The 24,228-nt window shown below is 57.9% G+C and overlaps 1 protein-coding gene across 7 annotated transcripts in view; it reads right to left on the minus strand.

Moving 5' to 3' along the window:
* The window catches only part of LOC122426485 (RAP1 GTPase activating protein), a 68,383-nt gene extending 50,008 nt beyond the window's left edge, over nucleotides 1-18,375 (minus strand). For 2 of the 7 annotated variants that reach the window (XM_043445466.1, XM_043445465.1), the window contains exon 1: nucleotides 155-254. In XM_043445466.1, coding sequence (XP_043301401.1) covers nucleotides 155-198 — 44 coding nt within the window. In that variant the 5' untranslated portion in view covers nucleotides 199-254. Of the gene's footprint in view, nucleotides 1-154; nucleotides 255-18,218 lie in introns of those variants that run through there. The other 5 variants (XR_006265172.1, XR_006265171.1, XM_043445467.1 and 2 more) reach the window with 5 other exon arrangements.
* Between the last annotated feature and the right edge of the window lie 5,853 nt (nucleotides 18,376-24,228).

Genomic DNA, 24,228 nt, shown 5'->3' on the forward strand with positions numbered 1-24,228 from the left:
CATACACACACTCGCAGACTTACCAACACCGCAAGTTACAGCCCTGACACCAAACCGCTCACCTCACACATCCACACAGGTTCACAGCTCCAGGCGCCCCCAGACCCGAGGCGGACGCCGGCGGCGCGCGCGCTCCCCCCCCCAGAGCACCTACCCCCCGTAGGCCCCGAAGGTGAAGCTGCGCTTCCGGCCGCTCATGGTGCCGCCCGCGCCGAGCCCGAGCCGCTGCCCGCGCCCGGGTCACCTTGGCAACCCCCGGCGCCCCGCCCCCGGCCACAAGCCCCGGGATTGTCCGCGCCCCCGCGGGCTGCGGGCCAGCTGTCCCGGGCAGCCGCGCGCAGAAAGGGCCGCTTGTTCGCGCCGCCCTCGGGCCGGGTGGGGGGACAGCGCGGGGGATTCGCTGGACTTTCCGAGGGGGGACCTCTGGGCGGGGTGGCGGGAGGGCCGGGCGGGGCCTCGGCGCTGGCGGAGGGGCGGGGAGGACAAGGCCCGTCCTCCCCACCCCCAGACCCGGGGCGAACCGGGTTGCACACTCTCTTCTGCAGGCGACACCCTCGTCCACCACCCTCTCCCACCAAGAGCGGAGCTGTCCCCCTGGTCATCACGAGGTGGGGGTGGGGGGAGCCCCGAGCGACCTGCGTCCAGAATTTGGAATCCAGGGTCAAAATGCTTTGCACTGTACCTCGAATTTCTCACCTGTTTATAATAGGACTCAGTGGAAAAGTCCCTGATGCTGGGAAAGATGGAGGGTCAGAGGATGAGATCCAACCAGTCCATCCTAAAGGAAATCAGTCCTGAATATTCATTGGAAGGACTGATGCTGAAGTTGAAACTCCAATACTTTGGCCACCTCATGCAAAGAACTGACTCATTGGAAAAGACCCTGATGCTGGGAAACACTGAAGGAGAGAGGAGAAGGGGGTGACAGAGGATGAGATGGTTGGATGGCATCACCGACTCAATGGACATGAGTCTGAGCAAGCTCCAGGAATTGGTGGTGGACAGGGAGGCCTGGTGTGCTGCAGTCCATGGGGTTGCAAAGAGTCGGACATGACTGAGCAACTGAACGGAGAGGATGAGATGGCTGGATGGCATCACCGATGCAACGAACATGAACTTGGGCAAGTTCCTGGAGATGGTGAGGGACAGGGAGGCCTGGCGTGCTGCAGTCCAGGGGGTCACAAAGAGTCGGATGTGACGGGGTGACTAAACAACAGTAAGAACAAAACAGGACTGATCCCCTAGGGCCCTTGTGATGACGGAAGGAGTCCATGCGTGTGGGGCTGTAGGGCCGGGCCTGCTACAGGAAATGCTCAGTAAACGCCAGCTGGGGAGTCCTGGCCTGTGGGTCAGGCCGCTCTCAATGAGTGGAGGAAGGAAGAGAGGCCCAGTGGCCCTGCTATTACCCGCTCTCGGCCCCCACTCCCAGGATCGCCCCTGTGCCCAGGTGAAGAGGAACAGAGCAGGAAGGGAGATGACCCACCCTCTGCTCAGCCTGGGTTCCCTCCCTCAGCAGCCTTCGGAGAGAAACTGGGCCCCAAAACCTCGAGCCGGTTGTGCATCCAGTCAGCAGACACGGCGGGCCCCTCCTCTGCCCACAGCTCCCCCAGAGCTCAGGGTCCCCGGCCCCACCCCACAGGAAGCTGTCTTTCCTGCCCTAAGAAATGATGCGTCAGGAGGCAGGGGGCCTGCCCCTGCCCCAGGACTCGCCCACCCCTCCCGAAACACCCAGTCTGCCTCCTGCCCCCCACCCTGCACCCAGGGAGGCCCCAGAACCTTTCTATGGGGGTTTCTGTTCAAAGGGCCTGCAGTGGGGGGAGATGGGAGAAAGGACATCCCAGGACACGACCGCAGGGAGGCCGGGATTCTTCAGAGAGCCTTTCACCAACCGTTCCGCTGGGCCCGGAGCCCCGGCTTGGGGGGCTGCATTTTCCGCTGGGAAACGGTGGTTCTGGAGAGAGGACTCCACGGCTCGCCTCGCCCCGGCAGGGGTGAGAGTGTGGCCATCTCCTCCTTTCAGACATGGATAAACGGAGACCCCGGCTCAGAGCAAAATGCCCCTCCCTCTCTTGGAGAACTCCCCCTGCCCTAGCCCTCCTCTCTGCCCCCACCTCAGACCGCCTCTCCTCTCCACACTGGTGGGCGGGAGAACCCTCCAGAGCCCCCTGGAAGTTCAGAGACTGGGCAGGGCCCGTGTGATTTTCCCAATCCGGGAACCATCCTCTTGGTTGGGTTCTCAGAGGAGGGTCCCCTTGGCGGGGTGCCCTGGAGCTGGGGCCGGGCCCCTCCTGCTCTGGGCAGGGCTGCAGGTTCCTGGGCAGGGTGGGAAGCCCACTCCTCATGGGGCAGCCTGGTTGGGCTCCGGGAGGGCAACCCTAGGCGCACTGAGATTGCCCCGAAGAGGGAGGAAGTCTCCCTTTTCTCAGTAGTGGGAGCGGCGGGGCACCCCCAGAGCTGCAGGGGGTGGAGGAGGAAGCACTGGGCGCTGGGCCTGGGTCACAAGGGCACGCACAACCTCAGGGCCGGGACCCGGGACCCCAGCCCCATCCCAGGTGTGGCACCCACCTGGACGCAGCCCTCAGCCTTGCCAGTCTCTTTTCAGTGGGAAGGCGTCCTCAGTGGGCCCTGCATGTCCGCTTGGCAGGGTAGCCAGGAGGCCTGCGATGTGCCAAGTTTCCCAGTTGGGCCGGGCCCCCGGGAGGCCCTGCTGGTGCTGGGACAGTGGGCCCTTGAGCGGGGCCATGGGGGCTGCAGGGTTCCCACGAAGACAAAGAGCCCTGTGTGGGTCCGGACTCTTGGGCGCTGACCAGCTGCAGCTGGCTCACTGGCAAGAGCTGGGTGGGGGGTGTCACGGTCCCTCGGCCGACGACGCACAGGCCACCCCCAGGCCAGCCCCGGTCCCTCTGGCCACAGCAGAACCTAACACCTCTTCTGAACCTGCAAAACCACCTCCTAGAATTGACCCACTACATCAGCACAGGTGACTCTCAGGACGGAAGGCCAAGGACAAGGGACAGGAAAGCAAGGGCTCATATCCTCATTCTCATGACCCTCCTCAGGGTTCAAATCCCAGCTCTCCCCCTTGTCAGCTGTGTGACCTCCGGCAAGTCACTTGATCTTTCTGTGCCTCAGTTTCTTCATCTGCAAAATAGGGTTGATGATGAACATAAGGGTACCTACTTCAAGGGGTTTTGCCAAGGATTAACTAAGTTAAAACTTTTAAAGCATTGAGAATAGTATTTGAGTCAAATGTGTTTGTTAAATAAAACTCTCCAGCATCATTTGTATTAGGCTGGAATACATGAAATCACTATTTCCTTTTTTGAGTTAGCAAAGATGCATATTAAAAAGCAGAGACATTACTTTGCCAACAAAGGTCCATCTGTCAAAGCTACAGTTTTTCCAGTAGTCATGTATGGATGTGAGAGTTGGACTGTAAAGAAAGCTGAGAGCTGAAGAATTGATGCTTTTGAGCTATGGTGTTGGAGAAGACTCTTGAGAGTCCCTTGGACTGCAAGGAGATCCAACCAGTCCATCCTAAAGGAAATCAGTCCTGAATAGTCATTGGAAGGACTGATATTGAAGCTGAAACTCCAATACTTTGGCCACCTGATGTGAAGAACTGACTCATTTGAAAAGACCCTGATGCTGGGAAAGATTGAAGGTGGGAGGAGAAGGGGACAACAGAGGATGAGATGGTTGGATGGCATCACCGACTCAATGGACATGAGTTTGAGTAAGTTCTGGGAGTTGGTGATGAACAGGAAAGCCTGGCGTGCTGCAGTCCATGGGGTCACAAAGAGTCAGACATGACTGAGCGACTGAACTGAACTGAAAGATGTATTAGTAAGAGTTCCAAAACAAACGAATGGCCATCCAGAGAGAACCAGGTCGGTAAATTAAGGTCCACTGGCACCATGCAGTATGTGCAGCTGTTGGAAGGAAGGTGGCTGGGCGGATCCATGTGTGGGCACCTGCAACAGCCTCTCAGACAGACACACAGACACGGGACAGTAAGGGCGGGGGCGCCAGGCCAGGCTCTGGCATTGCCTTCCTGTATCATGTTTTAACAGTCGCCTGTGACAGGGCGCTAGCCCTCTGCAGGCAGCACAGAGCTGGGGCTCGCTGACTGGCTCGGGGAAGCCACTGCCATCTTTGGGAGAGGGGGGCACGGAGTGCCTTCCTCCTTTTCCTCCAGCCTCTCTCCTAGAAACCAGAGCCAGGCTGCCCTCCAGGGACCAGGCCCTCCTTCTCAGAAGAAGCCTCCTCTTCTGGGCCACCCTGATTTTGCCCCTGAGTTGTTCAAACAGGTGCCAGACCGTGTGAAGGAGGGGGAGAGCGGGCAGGGGTGGCGGGACTCAGAGCTCCCTCTCCAAGTTCACTCTGACCTGAACTCTGAAAGTCTCACGCCCCTGCCTCTGGCACTGCCTTCCCAACACTCCACGGGGACACATGAGGGCCCGGGGACGGGCAGCCTCCTGGGAAGAGAGGCTCTTGGGCCTGGGTTCCAGATGGGGCTGGTGGGGCCGAATTTTGCCAGCTAGGCTTGGCTTTAGTCGCTCAGTCACGTCTGATCCTATGCGGCCCTGTGGACTGTAGCCCACCGGGCTCCTCTGCCCCTAGGACTCTCCAGGCAAGAATGCTGGCACGGGTTGCCATGCCCTCCTCCAGGGCATCTTCCTAACCCACGGATCGAACTCAAGTCTCCTGCATTGCAGGCAGATTCCTTACCATTGAAGCCCCCAGGGAAACCCAGTGGATCCCCAGTGACCTTCCACGCTCTCCCTGCCCCCTGTCATTCCCATTCAGGTGATCTGCCGGGGGGCATCCTGAGCAGGGGGCAGGGCAGTGCTGGGCTTGCTGCCTAGCCAGGCAGCCTCCTGTTTTAACCAGTTTTCTTCTCTGGGTCTCTGTTGACTCATCACTCTCACTTTGCTGGACTAGAGATATAATCACGGAAAAATAACATTTGCCTTGAGAGAATTTCATAGGTTCAAAGCATCCTTTGCTCATGGCCTTTCTAGCCAAGCCGCACCCACCCAATCCCAAGATGCTGCAAACCCTGAGCTCCTGGAAAAGGCGTCTCCTGGGGGGTCCCTCGGCCCTGGGAACATGGGGAGGAGTGGGTGTGCCTTGGCTCACACCCTGTCACCAGGAGCTGCCTCGTGAGGTTACTGAACCAACCATCCTGACTCTGAGCCTCCCGTCCCATTCAGAGAGCTCCTGAGACCTCTGGCTACTGAGATACCCACTGTGCGTCTGACGCTGTCCAGGAACTAGGGGCAGAGGATGAACAAGACACAGTCTGTGTGGACCGCAGTGCAAACCTGCACAGAAACCTCACCAGATCACATGTGCCGCCTGTCCTTGTACTGGGCACAGAGACATCTAACTCGTGCTTGTAGAGATCATATCAAGGTCAAAGGCATGCAGACATGCTCACATGAACATCAGCCCCCACACTCCAAACCCACATGCACACTCCAAATGCATATGCACACACATATGCAAAGGTCAAACCAAGTTCACACCCACAGGTCCCAAATCGGTGAGCGCTCACCTACTGACTAGGGCTGGGTTTGTACACACACATGAACACACACCAGTGACAGCAGATTCATGCACAGAAATCACCAAGGCCCACACACTCAGATCACACAGAGTAGACACAGACATACACGCACATGCACACGCAGACACATACACACACATACACACACACACACACACATGAATACACACCAATGACAGCAGATTCATGCACAGAAATCACTAAGGCCCACACACTCAGATCACACAGAGTAGACACAGACATACACGCACACGCAGACACATACACACACACACACACATGAATACACACCAATGACAGCAGATTCATGCACAGAAATCACCAAGGCCCACACACTCAGATCACACAGATATCCACAGACATACATGCACATGCAGACACACACACACACACATACACACACATGAACACACACCAACGACAGCAGATTCATGCACAGAAATCACTAAGGCCCACACACTCAGATCACACAGATATACACAGACATACACACACACGCAGACACACACACACATACACACACATGAACACACACCAATGACAGCAGATTCATGCACAGAAATCACTAAGGCCCACACACTCAGATCACACAGATATACACAGACATACACACACACGCAGACACACACACACATGAATACACACCAATGACAGCAGATTCATGCACAGAGATCACTGAGGCCCACACACTCAGATCACACAGATATACACAGACATACATGTGTGTGCAATTGTGTCACACACATGCACACACATGCACACGCGCACACACATACACATGCACACACATGCACACACACACACATGCACACACATGAATACACACCAATGACAGCAGATTCATGCACAGAAATCACTAAGGCCCACATACTCAGATCACACAAAGTAGACACAGACATACACGCGCGCGCAGACACACACATACACATACACACACACATACACACACATACACGTGCGCGCGCGCACACACACACACACACCCAGCCAACTATTGGGAAGAAATAAAGATAGAGATCGAGTGGTGTGAACTACTGTCTCCCTAAGGTGAGGGGAAGCAAAGAGCCCCTCTCACACATTACAGGCTGGGATCCGTAGCCAGCCTGTCTGTCCCGCCCCCTGCTAAGAGCCTGGCCCTCCCCGCCCACGTTCAGAAGCAGGTGAGTTGAACTGGAAGGGAGTCAGCTTGTGTCCAGAGCGCCCCCCAGGGCAGCTGGGCCGACTGAGCCCTGTACGGGGCGGCCAGGAGGCCTGGGCTGGGGGCCCCTGGCTCTGCTGGTCACTCGTGTTTTCCAGCACAGTCTCCTCCCATGCTGGGCCTCCACTGGTCCATCTGTGTGATGGGGGATGGGACGCCCTGAAATCCCTTAAGGTTCCATGCTCCCACTCTGCCAGTCAGGGACTCTGTGAACCCCTCATCCTGCCAAGGCCCCCACCTCGGCAGTGGCTCTCAGTGGGGGTGGCTCTGCCCCCTGAGAGCATTCGGGAAATATGTGAGCGTGGTTTTCATTGTTGCTGTTTAGTTGCTAAGTTGTGTCCAACTCTTCTGCGACACCATGGACTGTAGCCCGCCAGGCTCCTCTGTCCGTGGGATTTCCCAGGCAAAAATATTGGATTGGGTCGCCATTTCCTTCCCCAGGGGATCTTCCCACGCCAGGGATTGAACCCACTCAACTGGGTCCTCCTGCATTGGCAAGTAGATTTTTTTTTACCACTGAACCACCATGGCCCTCAGCCATTACTGGGATCATCTCTGTCACTCAGTATGTGAGGTCCAGCAAAGTTATGTCAGTGAGAGTCCCACCCAAAGAGACCTGTCGTGCATCAAAGATTCCCCCAGACATTCACTTGGGAGAAAGACCCATCTATCCCATCCTACAACTTAGGTTTACATATGAATATTTTAGTGTGGCTTTAATACATACTGAGTCTCCCAGAGATGTAACAACTGGAGCCATTCTGAACTAAAAGTCAGGCACCACGGTAAGATTTTCTACCCTTAAATCTTAGGGTTGTTTTTTTTTTTAATATACAAGCAGAAGCAAGCATTTGGTTAATGCATTAGGTCCTCTGGTGTGATCACACCAGAGTCTTTATCTATGGAAGTGAGGGCTTTTACTTCTCTGAGGGCAGTTTGTCCTTTGGCTTTTTTAAACTGTGTGTGTGGGTAGGCTTATTATCTGGGAATACCGTTCCAGGAAAATAAAGCACGCGTCCGCCGCGGTCCCGGGCGCCCTCCACTGGCCAGCACGGAAACGGGCGGACTCCAGGACCAGGGACAGCGCCCCGGGCATCTCTTCCGGGGAGGGCGGGGACCCGAGGGGGCCTGGAGGATGCGCCCTGCACCCCGCTCCGCGCGCCGCTTACCCGCGCCCTCCTCTGCTCCCCGTGAGCGGAGGCGGCCCCCGAACCCGCTTTCCCCCCTAATCTCCGGCTCGAACTGCCAGCGCCTTTTCCCGGCCCACAATAACACACCTGGGAGCCTCAATGGCGGCACCTGTGCAGCCGCCTACCGTGTTCCCGCCGCCCCCTCGCCCCCCGGGAGCCGACCGCTGGGTGTGCAGATCATGGAGACGCACCTACGCGCCCCGGGACCTCTGTGATCACAAGGGCCGCTCCTGAGGCTGGTTATGCAAGAGTTTTATGTCAGCCATGGCTGATGGGGAAACTGAGGCCAGCCCATAGAACAGATCCAGCTCTCTCCTGCCACCCCCTGGAGACTGCAGCCCCCATCACACGGCGCATCCCAGCTCAGTAAGAGCTGCTGCTAGTCCCTGACGCCGTGTGCTGGCCACTTTTACTAGTTCAGTCCGCATGACCACCCTGTAAATTACCCCCGGTTCACAGACCAGGAAACAGACCTTTTGAGAGGCTAAGTGGCTTGCCTGTCCAAGGGCCAGGAAGTAGAAATGGCTGTGAAGATCCCCTAAGGTTGGGACTTCGCTGGTGGTCCAGCGGCTAAGACTGCAAGCTCCCAGTGCAGGGAGCCAAGGTTTGATCTCTGGTCAGGGAGCTAGATCCCACATCCCGCATGCCTTTCTTTGGGACCCTGTGGACTGTAGCCCACCAGGCTCCTCTGTCCATAGAATTCTCCAGGCAAGAGTACTGGAGTGGATTGCCATTTCCTTCTCCAGGGGATCTTCCCGACCCAGAGATTGAACTCGGGTCTCCCGCATTGCAGGCAGACACTTTACCATCTGAGCTACCAGGGAAGCCCCACTTAAGGCCCAAGTCAAATAGGAAAAAAAAAGAAAAAGAAAAGACCTTCCCCGCACCCCCCCCCCAAGGTGACTCAGCTCTGACTCAGTCTCAGGGACATTTCAGCCAGGAAGAAAGCCCTTCAAACAGCAAACACCGCACGGCCCTGACACCCTGGATGCCCAAAAGCCTCTTCTGCCTCAGGGGGCAGGTGGGGTGGTTCCATGGGACCCCACATCCCTCAAAGAAAAAAAACCCACTCTCTCCATCCTCACAAGCCTTAGCCCTACAACGCGCTTCCCAAGGCACACTCAACATGTATTTGGCCGAAGCTTGCCTTCTAGGAACCAGGCTTCTAAATGGACAACCACACAGCCTGGGCACAGAGCCTGGACCCAGAGCAGGGCAATGTGAGCCAGGGGTAAGGACACAGGCCCGAGAGCCAGACAGAGTGGGATTGCAGCCCAGGCCTGAGTAAGCCTCAGTTCCCACATCTGGATAGCGGGCGAGTACCAGCTCCCGGCTCACAGGGTGATGGTGGGCATCAAACAGGCGGTGCACACAGACGGAGGGGTCCCCACGGCGCCTCGTGCCCGCGAAGGGCTAGCTTGGTGGTGGTTGCCCTTGCTGTTGCCCAGAGTCTTTCTGGAGGTGTACGAAATGCAGAAGCCCCTGCTGAGTCACACCTCCATTTCTCACGAGGGAAGATCAGGCTACAGCATACACCATGGGCAAGATGATGAGCAGAGAAACAGGTTACCAACATGTGGTCTGTGGCTGGTATGGGGACAGATGGAGGGGGAGGGCGGCCATCCTTGGTTTAGAAGGGTCTGGAGACCCCCCTACTTTACTGCCTAACCTCTGACCCTCAACCCCCAGCCTCTGAGCCCAGATGAGCTCTCTGGTCTCCTCGGCATAGAAGGTGCTCCATCAGTGTTCAGGGAATGAATGGGGTCCTAGGTTGGCGATGAACAAAAGGAAGGACAAAATAAATTTTATTCCTATCATAATACATACAGGGGTTGACATCAGTGTGGGCTGGGAGTCAGGTGGACCTGACTTTGAATTCTTGCCTCTGACACTTCCTAGTTTGTGACTTTGGGCCATTTTCATAACCTCTCAAAGCCTCTGCTTCTTCACCTATAAAAGGGGACGGTGATGAGAAGAATGAGGGGTTTGCAAAGAGTCAGACACGACTCAGCGACCGATCAACAACAACAATGAGAATGATAGTGTCATTCATGTCAATGTACGGCAAAAACCGCTACAAGTAATTAGCTTCTAATTAAAATAAATTAATTAATAAAAAAAATAAAAAAGAACCAAATATGAAAAATACAGTGTATTGAATGAACACTTGGGAGACCATACTCTTTAAATAAGGAAAGAAAAAAGGATGATAGTGTCAATACTTACCCCAGAGGGTTGTTCTGAGAAGTCAGTGTGAAGCGCTCAACCCTGGCACACAGTAGGTGCCCAATAAGTGCGGGCTGTCCTTAGTCCTGTTCCTGGGACTTGCGTCAGCACAGCCACACAAGGACCATCAGGAGGACCCGGGTCCAGCTCTGCCACTGTCAGCGGGACCGTGGGCAGTTCCCCACCCCTCCGGCCCCCAGCTTCCTTCTCCGTGAAAGGAGGACTCTCCAAGCGGCCTGCTCCGTCTGATTAAGGGGGGCCACCTGGAGAGGCCCCTAAAGAACAGATCTGCCCTCAACGTACACTCTCTGCCCAGAGAGAGGGTGTGTGTTCCCCTGGACAGGGAGGAGGGCGCGCAACACTCAGAGCCGCTGAGCCACACGTGATGCCTGCCTCGTGCCCACACTGACCTCTCAGAAGCTGACCCCCCAGAAAACCCACCCCCCACACACTGTCCCCAACACAGGATGCAGTTGTGGACCCACTCCACGTGGGCTGTGGGTCTCAGGGGACACAGGACGGTGCAGTGGGCTCACAGGAAGCCAGATCTGGGGGTGGAGTCCATCTCTTTCTCTCCCTGAACCCCAGTTTCCTCGGCCACATGGTGAGAAGCTAACAAAGGCCATGCACCCTGCCAGCCCTGAGGCTCCGGTGCACGCACATGGGAGGCAGCCCAGATGTGAAAGCCCTTTGTGAATTGCCGCCATCGGCTGCAATCATCATCATTATTATCTGTAGAATGAGGGGGTTGGACCAGCGGATCTCCACGGGCTCCTCTCCAGCTCTGATGCTGAGGATTTCTCAGTTTCTGAGCTGGGAGTTGATGCAGACTAGTGCGGGGTGGAGGGGGGATGTGCAGGAGAATCCAGGGTCTGTGGGATTGGATGTCCCTGGGAACCTCTGCCAACAAATCTCCCTAATGGTCCTCTTCTCCCAACCTAAACCGGGATGCTGAGCCCCACAGATAAAAGGGAAACGGCAGGGTGTGGGAGGGAGCCGGGGGGTTCGGGCCTAGGTCCCGAAGGTGTGGGGCAGCCCCAGGGTTTGAGCCCCACCGCACCCCCTGCCCAGAACTACGCCTCAAGCCCCCTCCCCATTTAATTCTGCATGCAGTACACCACAGTGGCTAAAAATGGAATCCAACAGCCCTTAATTCAAGTCTCAGCTCCAGCCGCACACCAGCTGGGTGACCTTGGGCAGGCTGTTTAACCTCTCTGAGCCTCAGTGGGCCTAATGAGGGTGGCTCTGAGGAATGAATGAGACAGATCCGTGGAAAGTGCTCGGCACAGGGCCCAGCAGACCGTGAGCACTCAGTGAAGGCCCCCCACCGTCTGTCATCATTCACCTCCCCGTTCTGCTTCTCCCTCGCTGGGAACGCTCCCGGAATCCCTCAGCCAGCCAGCTGCCCACCTGGCTAGCACAGGGCAGACCCCAATGGCGCAGCTGGGGACGGGGTGGGGGGAAAGGTCCCAGGTTTCTCCGCCCCTCAGAGGACCACGGAGGGTCACACCTCTCCAGCCAGGGAGGTCTGGGGCCCTGGCCGCGACAGAGACAGGCGAGTGCTTTGTCCCAGGACTGCAGTCCTGTTTTGGCGGTGGTTTGAAGCCCTGGGAAAGGGGCCGTAAGGGCACCCCTACGCACCTGGAAATGCTCCCACATCTTAGGTGGAGGCAGGTGGTAAACTGGGCCAGGCTGGAGTCCACTGACCCAGGGCTTCAGCCCCCCGGCATCTGTAGCCTGCTGCCTGGGCTATCATGAGGCTGCTGGGGTGGGTGGCCTTGCTCTGGACCCCAAGTTGGGGACGAGGCAGCAGCGTGGGAGGTGGGCCTGCCAACAGCCTGGGTCCCGACCGGCAGTCCCTCCCAAACAGAGGAGCTGCAGTGGCCCTCTGATTCTCTGGTGGCCCTCACATTCTCTGATGTGAGCAGAGAAAAGTCCCCAAGGTCACCCTCCACCCACGCCCCAAAGTCCCAGCTCAGAGGAATGGGGTCTAGGGAAGGGCTCGCCTCTGAGCGGGGATGGGGCATCTCTCCCTTGCAGACCGCCTGCCTCACCTGCCCACTCTCCCAGCAGCCTGGCTGCGGCAGGCATGTGGCCACAGGAAAGTCACGGCCTCCCTGGCCACGCAGGAGTCTGTTCTCACCCACTGTCCCCCACGGATCCCAGCACCCCCAGATTCTCAGGGGAGCCTGGGGAACGTGTAGTGGCAAGAAAGAGCGCGATTTCCCAGAGCGACACAGCACACCTGAGGCTCACCCAGCGAGGTCACCAGCTCCGCCTCCCTCGAGCCACGGTACAAAGGCAGAAACGCACCCACCCACTGCAGCGATGGAAAGGAAGGCTCACAGAGGCCAGCATTGCCCGGGATCACAACGCCAGTGGGGTGAGGTCAGAAGGGGACACGGGTCTCCTGACTTCCGGCACAGATGATGGCCCCTGGTTGACTGACTGATTGGTGCCTTGGTCCTCTCTGGTGTTGCTGGGATGGAAGAGGCTGGCGCTCTCTCCTTAGCATACGGGAGAGAAAGAGGGCCCAGGGAACTAGGCAAGGAAGCCACACTCACCCAGCGGGGGGGGCGGAGAACCGGGCCGGGCGAGCTCCTACCCAAGGCCTGCCCGCAGAAGGCTCAGTCAGTCCTGCCAGTGGTTTTCCCATTGGCTTGCAGAGAAAATTCCTCAGCTTGGTATTCAAGGCCCTTGAGAAGCTGTCTCCAACTCACCCCTACACACACCTCGCAGTGCAGCCAAATCCGTGTCGTGATTGCCACTTCTCATGCCGTAGCCGTCAGTAACTCCACCCACAGCCACCATGACCATTCATCGACCACCTACCAGGTACCAGGCACTCTCCCCAGCGGGGAGACCTACTCATCTCATGTGACAAGGGCAAGGCCAACTGCCTGGGAAATGTGAGATTACGGAAACAATTCCCACTGCCCAGCACCCCTCTCCCCCCAAACATTAAATAAAAGGCTTATTTTTTTTTCTTGCTGCAATAAAATATTTGACGTTTCTTTTTTGAAATATTTTCCTCCATATGTTTCTGGGGCTTGTTTTTCCTTCTGTGCATTCATATCTCCTGAGTGCAGCTCTGCGCTTTTCAGAACAGCTCCCAGCCATCATGTCTGATCTGCATAAACATCCCCCTCCCGCCCAGGTAGGCAGGCAAACCAGTCCTTATCACTCCTGTCCTTTGAAGAGTTAGGGTTAGGGTTAGAACGAGGGTTCGGGTTAGGGTTAGGGTTAGGGAAACGAGGGACTCATGCAGAGTCACACAGCAGGGGCTGGACTTGAACTCCTGGCTACTCCCAGCGCAGTTCCTCTGAGTCCCCCAAAAATGTCCACCACAAGCTGGGCACTGACGTGGGTGTTTGCCTACATGAATCTTACCCCTCGAAACAGCCCCATCAGATACATAAAATGGGTGATGCCCACTTTATAAAGAAGCAGAGTCTCATGCACACACTGCTGAATGGATAGTATTTACGTGGATAATCAACAGGGACCTTCTGTATGGCCCACGGTATTCTGCTCAGTGTTACGTGACAGAGTGGATGGGAGGGGAGTTTGGGGGAGAATGTTCACATGTGTACGCAGGCATGCGTGCTAAGTCACTTCTGTTGTGTCCGACTCTCTGCAACCCTGTGGACCATAGCCCACCAGGCTCCCCTCTGCACAGGACTTCAGGCAAGGATGTCGGAGTAGGTTGCCATTTCCTTCTCCAGTATACGTATGACTGAGTTCCTTCGCTGTTTATCTGAAACTATCACAACATTGTTAATCGGCTATACTCTAATGTAAAATCAAAAGTTAAATTAAAAACAAAACAAAACAAAAGAAGACGGCTTCCCTGGTGGCTCAGTGGTAAAGAACCACCTGCCTGCCAATGCAGGAGACGCGGGTTCAATCCCTGGTCCAGGAAGATCCCACGTACTGCGGAGCGACTGAGGCCGTGAGCCACAGCTACCAAGCCTGTGTTCTAGAGCCTGCGAACCACAACGACCGCAGCCCGCGCGCCTAGAGCCTGTCTCCGCAGCAAGAAAAGCCCCCGCCGTGAGCAGCCCGAGCTCTGCAACTAGAGAGAGTAGCCCCCGCTCGCTGCAACTCGAGAAAAGCCAGAACAGCAATGGAGACCCAGCCCAGCCAAAACTAAATAAATATTAAAAAAAGAAGAAAAAAGGAAACAGGCTCAAAGAGATGGAGTAATGGGCCTCCAGTTGGGTGGTTAGTGGGTGGCAAAGTCAGATTTTTAACTCAGGTCTTCTTCCCAAAGGGGACCCCAGGGCGGGTGGCCCCAGGCTGGCAGGCGTATTTACTAGAGGAGCGGGCGGGTCATTTCACCTCCTCAAGCCTCACCTCCTCGTCTGAGCTGTGGCCCCAGAAGCTCCACCCTGGGCTATGTCAGGGACCGAAGGATGCCACACCCAGCTCACTTCTGTTACCGACCCCGGGACACACTACACACTCAGCACACTCAATACACGCTTCACGAGTGTGCAAACGAAGGCCCAGCCCTTGTGCCAGCCAGCACACAGCGAGGGCATCACAGGTTGGACTCCTCTCTGCCCGTGGGGAAGGCTGGTGCCCCGGCAGAATCCCTCTGTTTTGGGGTGTCTCCGGACCGACACCCCTCTGCCCCCTCTCCCTTCCTCTCTGAGTCACTGCCTGTACGAGCCTGCAGCCCTAAAAATAGAGCACATAAGGGGGCAGAAAAACATGCACAGATGGAAACACAGCAGAAGCCCCCTGCCCTCGGGTACCCCCTACTGACCCCAGGGTGGCCGCCCCGGGAACTCCTTGGACTGCCAACCCCTGCCTGACCTAGAGTGGACCTAGAGTTTTCCATCTGCCGGAGGTCCTTAGCCAGGGGTCCCCGCCTGCCCCCCACTTTACCCAGCAGAGTCAAACTTTCTTTCCTCACTGGCACAGGGCCGCCATCTCACACCTCACACTCCCTCGCCAGGCGGAGCTGCCTCTCGGAGCTGGAGATGGGCCCAGAGAGGGCAAGCGACTTCCCCGAGCCACACGGCCAGCCAGAGGCAGGACCAGGCCAGCTCCTGGCAAGCCCCGGGGTGAGCGCCCGAGTGAGCAGGGCAAAGCCTGGAGTCCCTTGCTGCCCTCCGCCTACATCAGCCTGCCCTGCAGACGCCCGAGCCCCAGAAGCACAGCTCAGCAGCTGCTGCCCAGGGATGCCAGGCTCCCAGAGGCCCAGTCAGGGAGCCAGGACCCAGGCAGGCAGAGGTGAGTGCAGGACAAGCCGGAGCACTCCCCTCCCGCCACCCCAGCTGGCCCCCAGCCTTGCGGAGAGGGCGAAGCAGAAAGCAGGACTTGGCCAGGTCTCCTGGAAAACTGGCAAAGGAAAGGGAACCCCAGGGCTGCCTGGAGCCTGGGCTGCGGGGTGTCCTGCCTCGGGAGGGGCCCTGGGGAGCAGCAGGTCGAGGGGCAGCTGGGGAGAGGCTCCTCTGGCCCCGGAGGATGGGTTAGAGGGGAAGGGGGGCAGGAGAGGAAGGCCCACTGAGGGGGCACACCAGCTGGTTTCTCAAGATTCTCAGGGTCGGCCGACCCGGGCTCATGTGACCCAGAAAAGAGGGAAGAAGACGGGGCTGAGGCGGGCTGAGGCGTCTGCCCAGTGGGATGGTACCCAGTTCACGTCCCCTGCGCCGGAAGCTGATGACGTGCACGCATGTGAGCCCCCAGGGGGCCGCAGTGTGGGTGTGTTCCCGTGCCTATCTGCCAGGTTCCCTCCTAAGGGTGTGCTCGTTCCTGCGTGCGCACCGTGCGTGTGCCCTGGAGGAGATAACGGGGCGTTATCTGCCCAATGAGGCCTCCGGAGGAGGCTCTCCTGGCCGTCAACACCCTCCTCTGCACGTCTGGATGGCCTAGCTCTCTGGCTGCGGTGCGGGTCAGAATGAGAGGCGGGGATCTCGGCCCCGTGTGCGGGGCCCGCCCGCCTGCATCTGGCTCTCGGGTATTCGTGGATCGGAGCGTGTTGGCACCCGTGTCTGGCTGTGTGTGCAGCCCAGGGGCTGCCCGGCGGTGTCTGACGGCCAGGACAAAGGCCTCCGCAGACAGACAGCTGGTGTGGGAGGCAGACCTGCCCTGGGGGTTCCGCGCAGGGCCTCTGGATCTGCAATAGGACAGCGGACAGGGGTGGGGCCGGGGGAGAGCGAGGTGGGGCGGGATCTCGGGGTTCCCGTATCCCAGGCTTGTACTGACCCTGCTGGGGAGTGGTGGCGAGGCCCGAAGAGCAGAGACACCCCAGCCAAGACCAAAGGCCAGAGGAAGAATCGAGTCTCACACCAGGTAGAGGGTAGATGGAGGGAGGTCTCTGGAGACCCCTGCCAGGCAGGCACCAGGCACAAGAGAAGGCTGGGAGCTGGGAAGGTCCCGGGAGGGGGACGCTCACCATCATGGCTGCAGCCAGGGGCGGCAGAGAGCTCTGGGAAGCGGGGAAGTTCTGGACCCTGAAGAAAGGTGAGGTCCTCCTGGACCTGACCCAGCTTCCCCTCCTCCATCCAGATGCACCTTCCCCCTCCCCCATGCAGCACAGGAGAATGGATCACCACCCGACCCCACCACCCTGCCTCGACCCCGCCACTGTGGCGCTCCGCCTGGACCGGGAGTCAGAGAGCTGATGCTAGGCCAGCCAGAGACGGCTCTGTGACCTTGGGTGGTTCAGTTAGCCTCTCGGAGCCTCAGTTTCGTCATCTGTGCAATGGAGACCCCAGTTTCCGCCTTAACAATATTGCTGTGGGTGGGGAAGACACTCTGCCACTTGAGAATTAATCGTGACCCCGAAATCCTTTCTGAGGCCATTAAGATTCCCCCTCTGCTTCCCCCAGACCCTCCAACTGCCAGGGGAGGGGGGCCTCGGGCCTCGGTCCCAGATGGAGGAATCGGGGGCGTCTTCCAGCACTTTGGGCATGACCACTGACTCCCCCCTCAGGTGCTGCCCTCCCCCTGTTCAGGGGACCCTGTGGTGGGCTTCTGTCTCAGTAGCTTGGGAAACTCAGGGCCACCCGCCTGCTCCGGCTTCTTCTTCCTCATCCCCTGGGCGAGGAGGGACCACAGCCCAGGGGGCAGGGTGGACTAGAAGCCTGGGGAGGAAATGCTACCCCTTCCTTCACCTCCCTGCTCCGCTCAGACCCGGCTTCTCCCAGGGCTCCCTCCTTCTGGCCTCTGACTTCGGAGGAGGGGGATATAGGATGGGTCAGAGGCCAATGTATGAAGGGTGGAGTGTCCTTCTGGGTCCCACCCCCTGGCTCGCAGAAGGACACCTGACAAAAACTCGGGGTCATGCACAGGTCGGGGTCTCACTAGCCCAGAGGGTGGGCACGCACCCCCTGAGCTGGTGTCTGGATGCGTGCGTGCGAGTGTGAACACAGATCTTCCCCAAGCCCTGGCGCCCCACCGCTGGCACCAAAGCGTCTGCGGGGCGCGGGGACTGCCCTGTGGATTCCCACCCTGTGGATTCCCACCGAGTCCTTAGATCCTGCGGAGCCAGGGGAGGGGACGAGGGGGCGCCCGACTGCGTGACGCGGGTGCCCTGCTCCGCGGCGGGTCGGGGACAGGGTTGGGGTGGCGGGGAGAAGCAAGGACATCACTGCCCCCTCCGTTCGGGGTCGTCAGACCCCCAATTCCCTCCTCTGAGGACCGGCTTGCTTCCTGCTGGGGGTGTCGGGGCTGGGCGGGCCCTTCCTTAGGGATCGAGAGAACGCACCCACTTTTCCGCGCCCCCTCCCCAGGGTGAGAGGAACAAGGACCCCCACCTACGCAGGGGGGTGGGACCCGAGCCCCCCCCACCAGCCGCGGCCTGGACGCATCCCTGGAGGCAGGGGGCTGAGCCGGCTCACTCCAGGCCTGCCTCTCCGTCCCCTGCCTGCGCCCCCTCCCCGCTGGCCGCCCCCCCCGGCCCCCCGGGTCCTCGCCGGTGGCTCCCATCCCCCTGCCCAGCCCGCCCGCGCCGGGAGCCCGGGCCACCTCCATCCCTTCCCCTTTCCAGGGCCGCGTCCGCCGGGAGCGGCGCACTCACCCGCGGGCCTGGGCCGGGGGCGTCCTGGGCTTGGCGCTCCGTTGCCCGTGGCTGTCGCTGCAGCTCTGCTCGGACGCGGCTCCGCGATCGCCGCCGCCGCCGCAGTTCGGGTGCGGGGGGGGGGGGCGTCACGTGACCGCGGAGCCTCCTTCGCGGCGCGCTCCCCCCTCACTGCGGAGCCGGGGCCGCGGGCGCGGCGGAGGTCCCCACCCGGCCTCCCTCCCACCCACTCCGACAACAGGTCCCGGAGGCGGGCGCTCTGCGCCCCACTTTACAGGTCGGGAAACTGAGAACCCGAGACGGGGAGGCCTAGCCGTGGAACCGGCTCAAGGTTCCACCGCTCGACTGGCAGGGCCGGGCGAGGACCCCGCGGTCCAGACGACAGTCCCTGCTCCCCCACTCCCCCAGGGAAGAGGGGCAACTTCTGGGGCAAGTGGGGTCGACGCAGACGCAGAGCCCACGCCTTAGGCCCGCGTCTGCAGGGGCGGGGAGGAAGGAGAAGGCGCCCCGGGTTTAGCGGGGTGAGGAAGCCGTGCCCCCGCGCATCCTCCGCACCCAGGCGCCTGGCCTGCGTCCTGCCCGCGGCCGCGCACTGGTCCCCCATCCTCCAGTCGCCCCCCACCACACCCCGACATCCTCCTTGAACCCGGCAACTTGCTTCCCACTCTCAACCTCACCGGGAAACGGGGGTGGGGGTGGGGGGGGCAGATGGCGACCCTCAGGGCACGCTCTAAAGGAGGAGGAGACGGAAGGCAGGAGACAGGTGGCATCAGGGCTGGAGTGCAAACCCGGGCAGGAAGGGGCCCCCGAGATGACCTCAACTTGACCCCCGGGGCGCAGAGAGGGAAGAGACGGGGGCCCAAGGTCACCGGCGCGGGAGCAGCAACGCTGAGGACACCTGAGCAGCGCCGGGGACCACAACGCACTGGACTCGCCTCCAAGGGGCAAGACTTCTAGGTGAACAGAGGACGCGGGCCCGGTGTCTACAGGCTGGAGCGTGGGGGGACCATGTGTGGGGGCTGCTTGGCAGGCCCGCGTCACGCAGAAAGTTGACTTCAGAGGGGATCGTTGAGACCTCTGGACCTCACGTGGTGCTCTAGTAAGTGAGGAAACTGAGGTTGCTGAAGGGGTAGAGACAGACTTCCAATGCCTCTACCCTCCAAGATCAGGCGGTGCGCGAGGCCCTTTTCACAGAGAAGATTTGGGGGGGGGCGGGGTTCAAGTCTTGCTTTCATTTTTCTTGTTGCAACATTTTTATTTATTTTTGGCTCTGCTGGGTGCCCCCCCCCCCCGCCCCCCGCCCGGGCTTTTCTCTAGCTGTGGTGCGCAGGCTTCTCTTGTGGAAAGAGGCCCTGGGGCAGCGGGCTTCAGAAGCTGTGTGGGTGGCTCCCAGGCTGTGGAGTCAGGCTCAGTCGGTAGCACAGGGGCTTAGCTGCTCCGAGGCATGTGGGATCTTCCCAGGTCAAGGATCCAACCGTGTCTCCTGGATTGGCAGATGGACTCTGTACCACTGAACCGTGAGGGAAGCCTCCAGGTCTTGTATTCACTTACTCAACATATTTATTGAGCACCTGCTGTGTGCTTAACAAATGACTTCCACCTCCATTTTCCCAGCTACGGGGATTCATTTCATTAAAGACACGGGGCCTTCAGCCTTGCTTACATCCGCTGCTGGAAGATATGAGATCTGCAGGCCTGAGTGTTGACGACCAACTGTGCTGGGACCCGTTTCCCTGCCAAGACTCTCACCCCAGTCAAGAGAGATCAGAATTAAGGGGGAACTGCAGGTCATGCCTCACCCTCATCCCCACCTCCCCACCCCACCCTCCCAAAAAATTGAAAAGGCAGAGGGGATGTAGGAATGGGGTCCATGTTCTTTCCAGTCCTTTGGGGTCTCATCAGCAGGCTCACCCCAGCCATGGGTGGGAAAGAGTTCCCAGCTCAGGATGCCTTGAACTTCAAAGAGCACAGGTGTGGCCTGATCCAGATTCCCTGGGTCTGAATTTCTAATAAAGTATCGCAGCACTGCTGGTGCTATAAGGCCACAGACGTTATTTTAACTTTTTTAAATAGTTTTGGCTGTGCTGGGTCTTCACCACTGCGCGCCGGCTTCTCGTTGCAGGGGCTTCTCTAGATGGGGAGCGCGGGCTCCAGCGCATGAGGACTCAGTAGGTGTGGTACCCAGACTTAGTTGCCCTGTGGCCTGAGGGATCTTCCCGGACCAGGGATCCAACCTGCATCACCCACACCAGCAGGCAGATTCTTACCTACTGGACCACCAGGGAGGGTCCCAGAGACATCATTTTGAATAGTGCTGGCAGAAGAGGTCTGTTGAGGAAGAAAGAAAACTGCAGGGGCTCTGAGAGCAGCCCTCTATAGAGCCTCTATAGCCCTCTCATAGAGCCTCACTCTATGCCCACCCCAACCCCTGGGGGGCATCTGACTTCCTGTCAAAGCTGCAGGCCTGAGCCTGGATCCTTCTCAGGATGCACCGGGCTTTATAGTTTGATTCAAAGCTCTAATAAGGGGGAAGGAGTCAAATGAGACTGGTCAAGGAGCTTCTGGGGATATTGAGGAGGGATTCTGTAGCGCAGCAATTGCCTCACATGGGAGTCTTGTGCAGGACACTGGTCCTGGGAGACACTGGGTGAAATCAAACTGAGTCATACTTGGGAAACGATGGTTGAGATCCTAAAGCCCTTCCTGGGCAGCATGCAGTGGGCTGAGCTGCCTAGAGCAAAGCGGGGCTTCTCGGGGAGGGCCCACAAACTCCAGGGTTCTCCGAAGCACCACACCTCCTCCCATCCTCTTTTTGTACATGGTGCCAGGAAGGACCCTTGAATTCCATTCCCATCAAGATTCTGGTTCAGCTTCTCCAGCTGCTCTCCAAAAGAGCCCTCTTCCCCGCCAGGTGGTGAGACACAGGCCACGGGCTCCCAGCTGGAAAAGGGCTGCTGAGGGTACCGCTTCGGGCCGGGCTCCAGGGTGGAGCCATCATGCCTCTCGTGAGCCGCAGCCAGGGGCCCCACGGAAGCGGAGGCAGCATGGAAACAAACTGAGCGAGGAGCCGCAGCTGTGATCTGGACCAGCAAACGCCAAGCTCTCCAAGGGCCCACGGTCCCATGGGCTCCAAGGGGCTGAACAGTACCCAACTCTGGCTGAGCAGCTCCCAGAAAGGAGGCTCTTTCCTGCCAGGCTCCCTTTCTTCTTTATAACCAAGGAGCTCTTCAATTACAGCACTTTCCTCTTTACAGAAAAACCTCAGTGCAAGCGGCCTGTGATCTCTCCAGTGTCCTGGGGGGCCATGTGCGGAGACTGTCGGGGGCCCTGGGGAGCAGGCAGCAGGCACGTGCAGTAGGGGGCTGGGCACGGAGCCTGGGTACTGAAGACTGGATGAAGGCCCCAGAGCTCTGCTTTCTCTGCCCTATTTCAATCCAAACCACTCAAAACTGACCACTCATGCATGGCTGCCTCTGGGCACAAGCCTTCTCTTTTCCAAACACTTAATACATTGCGACCCAGCCACCAAGCCTGCCCTCCCTCCCAACTGCTGAAAAATGAGAGCTGGCTTCAAAAAAAAAAAAAAAATCTGATGTCTAAGAAGGCTGGAGAGTGAAAATGTGGGTGGTACAACAGTAAACTTGGAATAATGCACAAGGGAGTCAAAAAAATGGGAATGGAAAGAACTCTCCTCTCTGCCCTCCGCCCCTCCCTGGCCAGATCAGAAAGATGAGGATGGGGACAGAGGGAGAAAATTCCAGAGGGTTGGCTCCCTGAAGTGTGCTGTCTGCGAAGCAGCGAGTCAGGCTGAGGAGCGGCTGATGAAGAGGGTGGGCTGCAGGGGTGGTTGGAACAAAGTCCTGCTCCAGTGAGAGCAAGACTAGGTGAGGACTGGGAGTCAGCTCCAGGGCATGTCAGTCAAGGAATGTCCTGAGGCCTGTCTTTCTCGGGGGGGCTGCCCTGCTAATGCCGGACACGCAGCAGAGAGGACGCCACCCAGGAGGAGCCACTCTTGGATCACAATCGTGAACACAGTTAGGAAGTCCCCGTCTTGAGGACAAAAGAGTCAAGCCTAAAGGTGGGGATGGCACGCAAGTAATGGAAAACTCCCCGCCAGGGACCCTGCTGTGGCTGGACAAGAGCTTCCCGGGGTCCGCTCTTCCTTGCTGGGAACGTCTGTGCCACGCTGTATCAGGATGAGGAAAACGACCAGACCCCTGCCCTCAGGGAGCTAGAACAGTCCAGCGCTAACGAGGTTGATTCATTTCCTGAGATTTGGAGATGGTTTTAGGTACAGACGTAGGATCCAGCAAAGCCCTAACTCTGGCTCCCAGTTAAGATAAAAATAAATAACTCACTCTAGTTCTAGACAGTCTAGCATGGCTCGAAGCCTCCTTCACCCAGAGCCAGTGCATGCTACAGATGGGAGGTGCAGCAAAAACCCCAAACACAAAGACTCACATACAGAAGACAAGTCCCTTAGAGGTGGTCTACTGGGGCAATTTCTCAAACACACTCCCAGGACTTGGAGGCAGTGGGTGGGGCTGGGGGTGGAGGTGAAGAGGTGAGGCCCCACCATCTTCACAATTTCTACACCCAACTTCCTTTTACAGCCAACACTGAGGCACAAAGGGGAACATACTTATCCAGGATCATAAAAAGGGCCGGTAGCAGTCCATTGTTCCCTCGGTTACAAACAAATATGCCAGAGAATGGGGGAAGGGGAGACCAAGATCCAAGCCTGCAGAGGCCCATGTGCCAGCCGGCAGCATTTCAGCCCAGGCGGCCGCTGCCCAGGCCTTCTGGCTTCCTCGGGGCGTGGCCCCCCACTTCCTGTGGCCCAGGGCCTGCCTTACCTGGCAGCACTAATGCCGATCTGGAAATCAAGCTGCCGTTACAACTGCTGTTAGGAGGCTGGGTCCTTCTCTGACCAAGAGCACGCTCACGTCAAAGGCCCTCGCCTGTGCAATCTCAGCCAGATCCTTGAAAGCAGGGTTTTTATTTTCTTAAAGCATGTGAGGGGAGAACAGATGATGCCCTCTATTTGAGATCAATACAGTAATTATGTTGGACAAGCTCTCAGAACGAACTTCAGGGGAACTGAGACAGCTTCGGGGGATGGCAAGGTGTGAAAACGCAGCGAGAGGAGCTACCGCGTCTCTGGTGCCTGTGGATGGAGCCCATCTGGCAGCGGGATCCGCTTCTTCAGGGAATGTGGTCTTATCTCTGCTGGGGTCGGGGTGGGGAGAGGGGGGTAACACAGCCGCGGCTTAGTCCAGTAATGAGCCGGTGCAGCTCTCAAAGCTGGAGGCAGAAGTGTCCCCTAGAAAAGGCCAGACAACTCCTGGCAAGTGACAAAGGTGACTTGATTCACAAGATCAATTCTACAACCTCTTCCCAAAATCTAACGAGCCTCAGAAAAGATACTTAACTCTTACCATATGAACAAATGTCACTAACTTGTCTGAAACACATGCATTTTTTAAAAGTGCTGAATGTAATATGGTAAAGCAAGTAACACTGCAGTCATTTGATAAAACGGGTCCTGGGGCTTATCTGTTGGGAAAGTTCCCCCGGAAGCACAAGAAATACCTGTTCCCTGGACTCTACTCTTGACAAGTATTATTCCGAAGTCTCAAGAGGTTAAATAAAGAATGAAAAACATGATTCTCAGGTCAGAAAGGGGCCTGAAGCACTGGCCACAGCCTTCTGCTTTGCTTCCCGCCTGTGCAGCTCTGCCTCCAAGGCTCATGGCACCTGTGACTGATGTTCTTGGCAATGACAGTCAAGACACCGGAAGCTGCTGCTCTGGGGCAGAACCTGCCCATCACAAAGGCATAAATCGTCAACACTCATTCTAAACGTGTTTTGAATTCCTTTCAGCGTGACTCCACAAATAAACAGTCAAGGTGCCTTACTGTTTGTCCATTAGCTTCGTTTTCCTTATGGGCCAAGAGGAAATATTTATGTAACAGAGTGACCAAACACACCTGTCCAGCCATTATTTAAA

The sequence above is a fragment of the Cervus canadensis genome, chromosome 24 (assembly GCF_019320065.1).
Source record: "Cervus canadensis isolate Bull #8, Minnesota chromosome 24, ASM1932006v1, whole genome shotgun sequence".
Classification (NCBI taxonomy): Eukaryota; Metazoa; Chordata; class Mammalia; order Artiodactyla; family Cervidae; genus Cervus; species Cervus canadensis.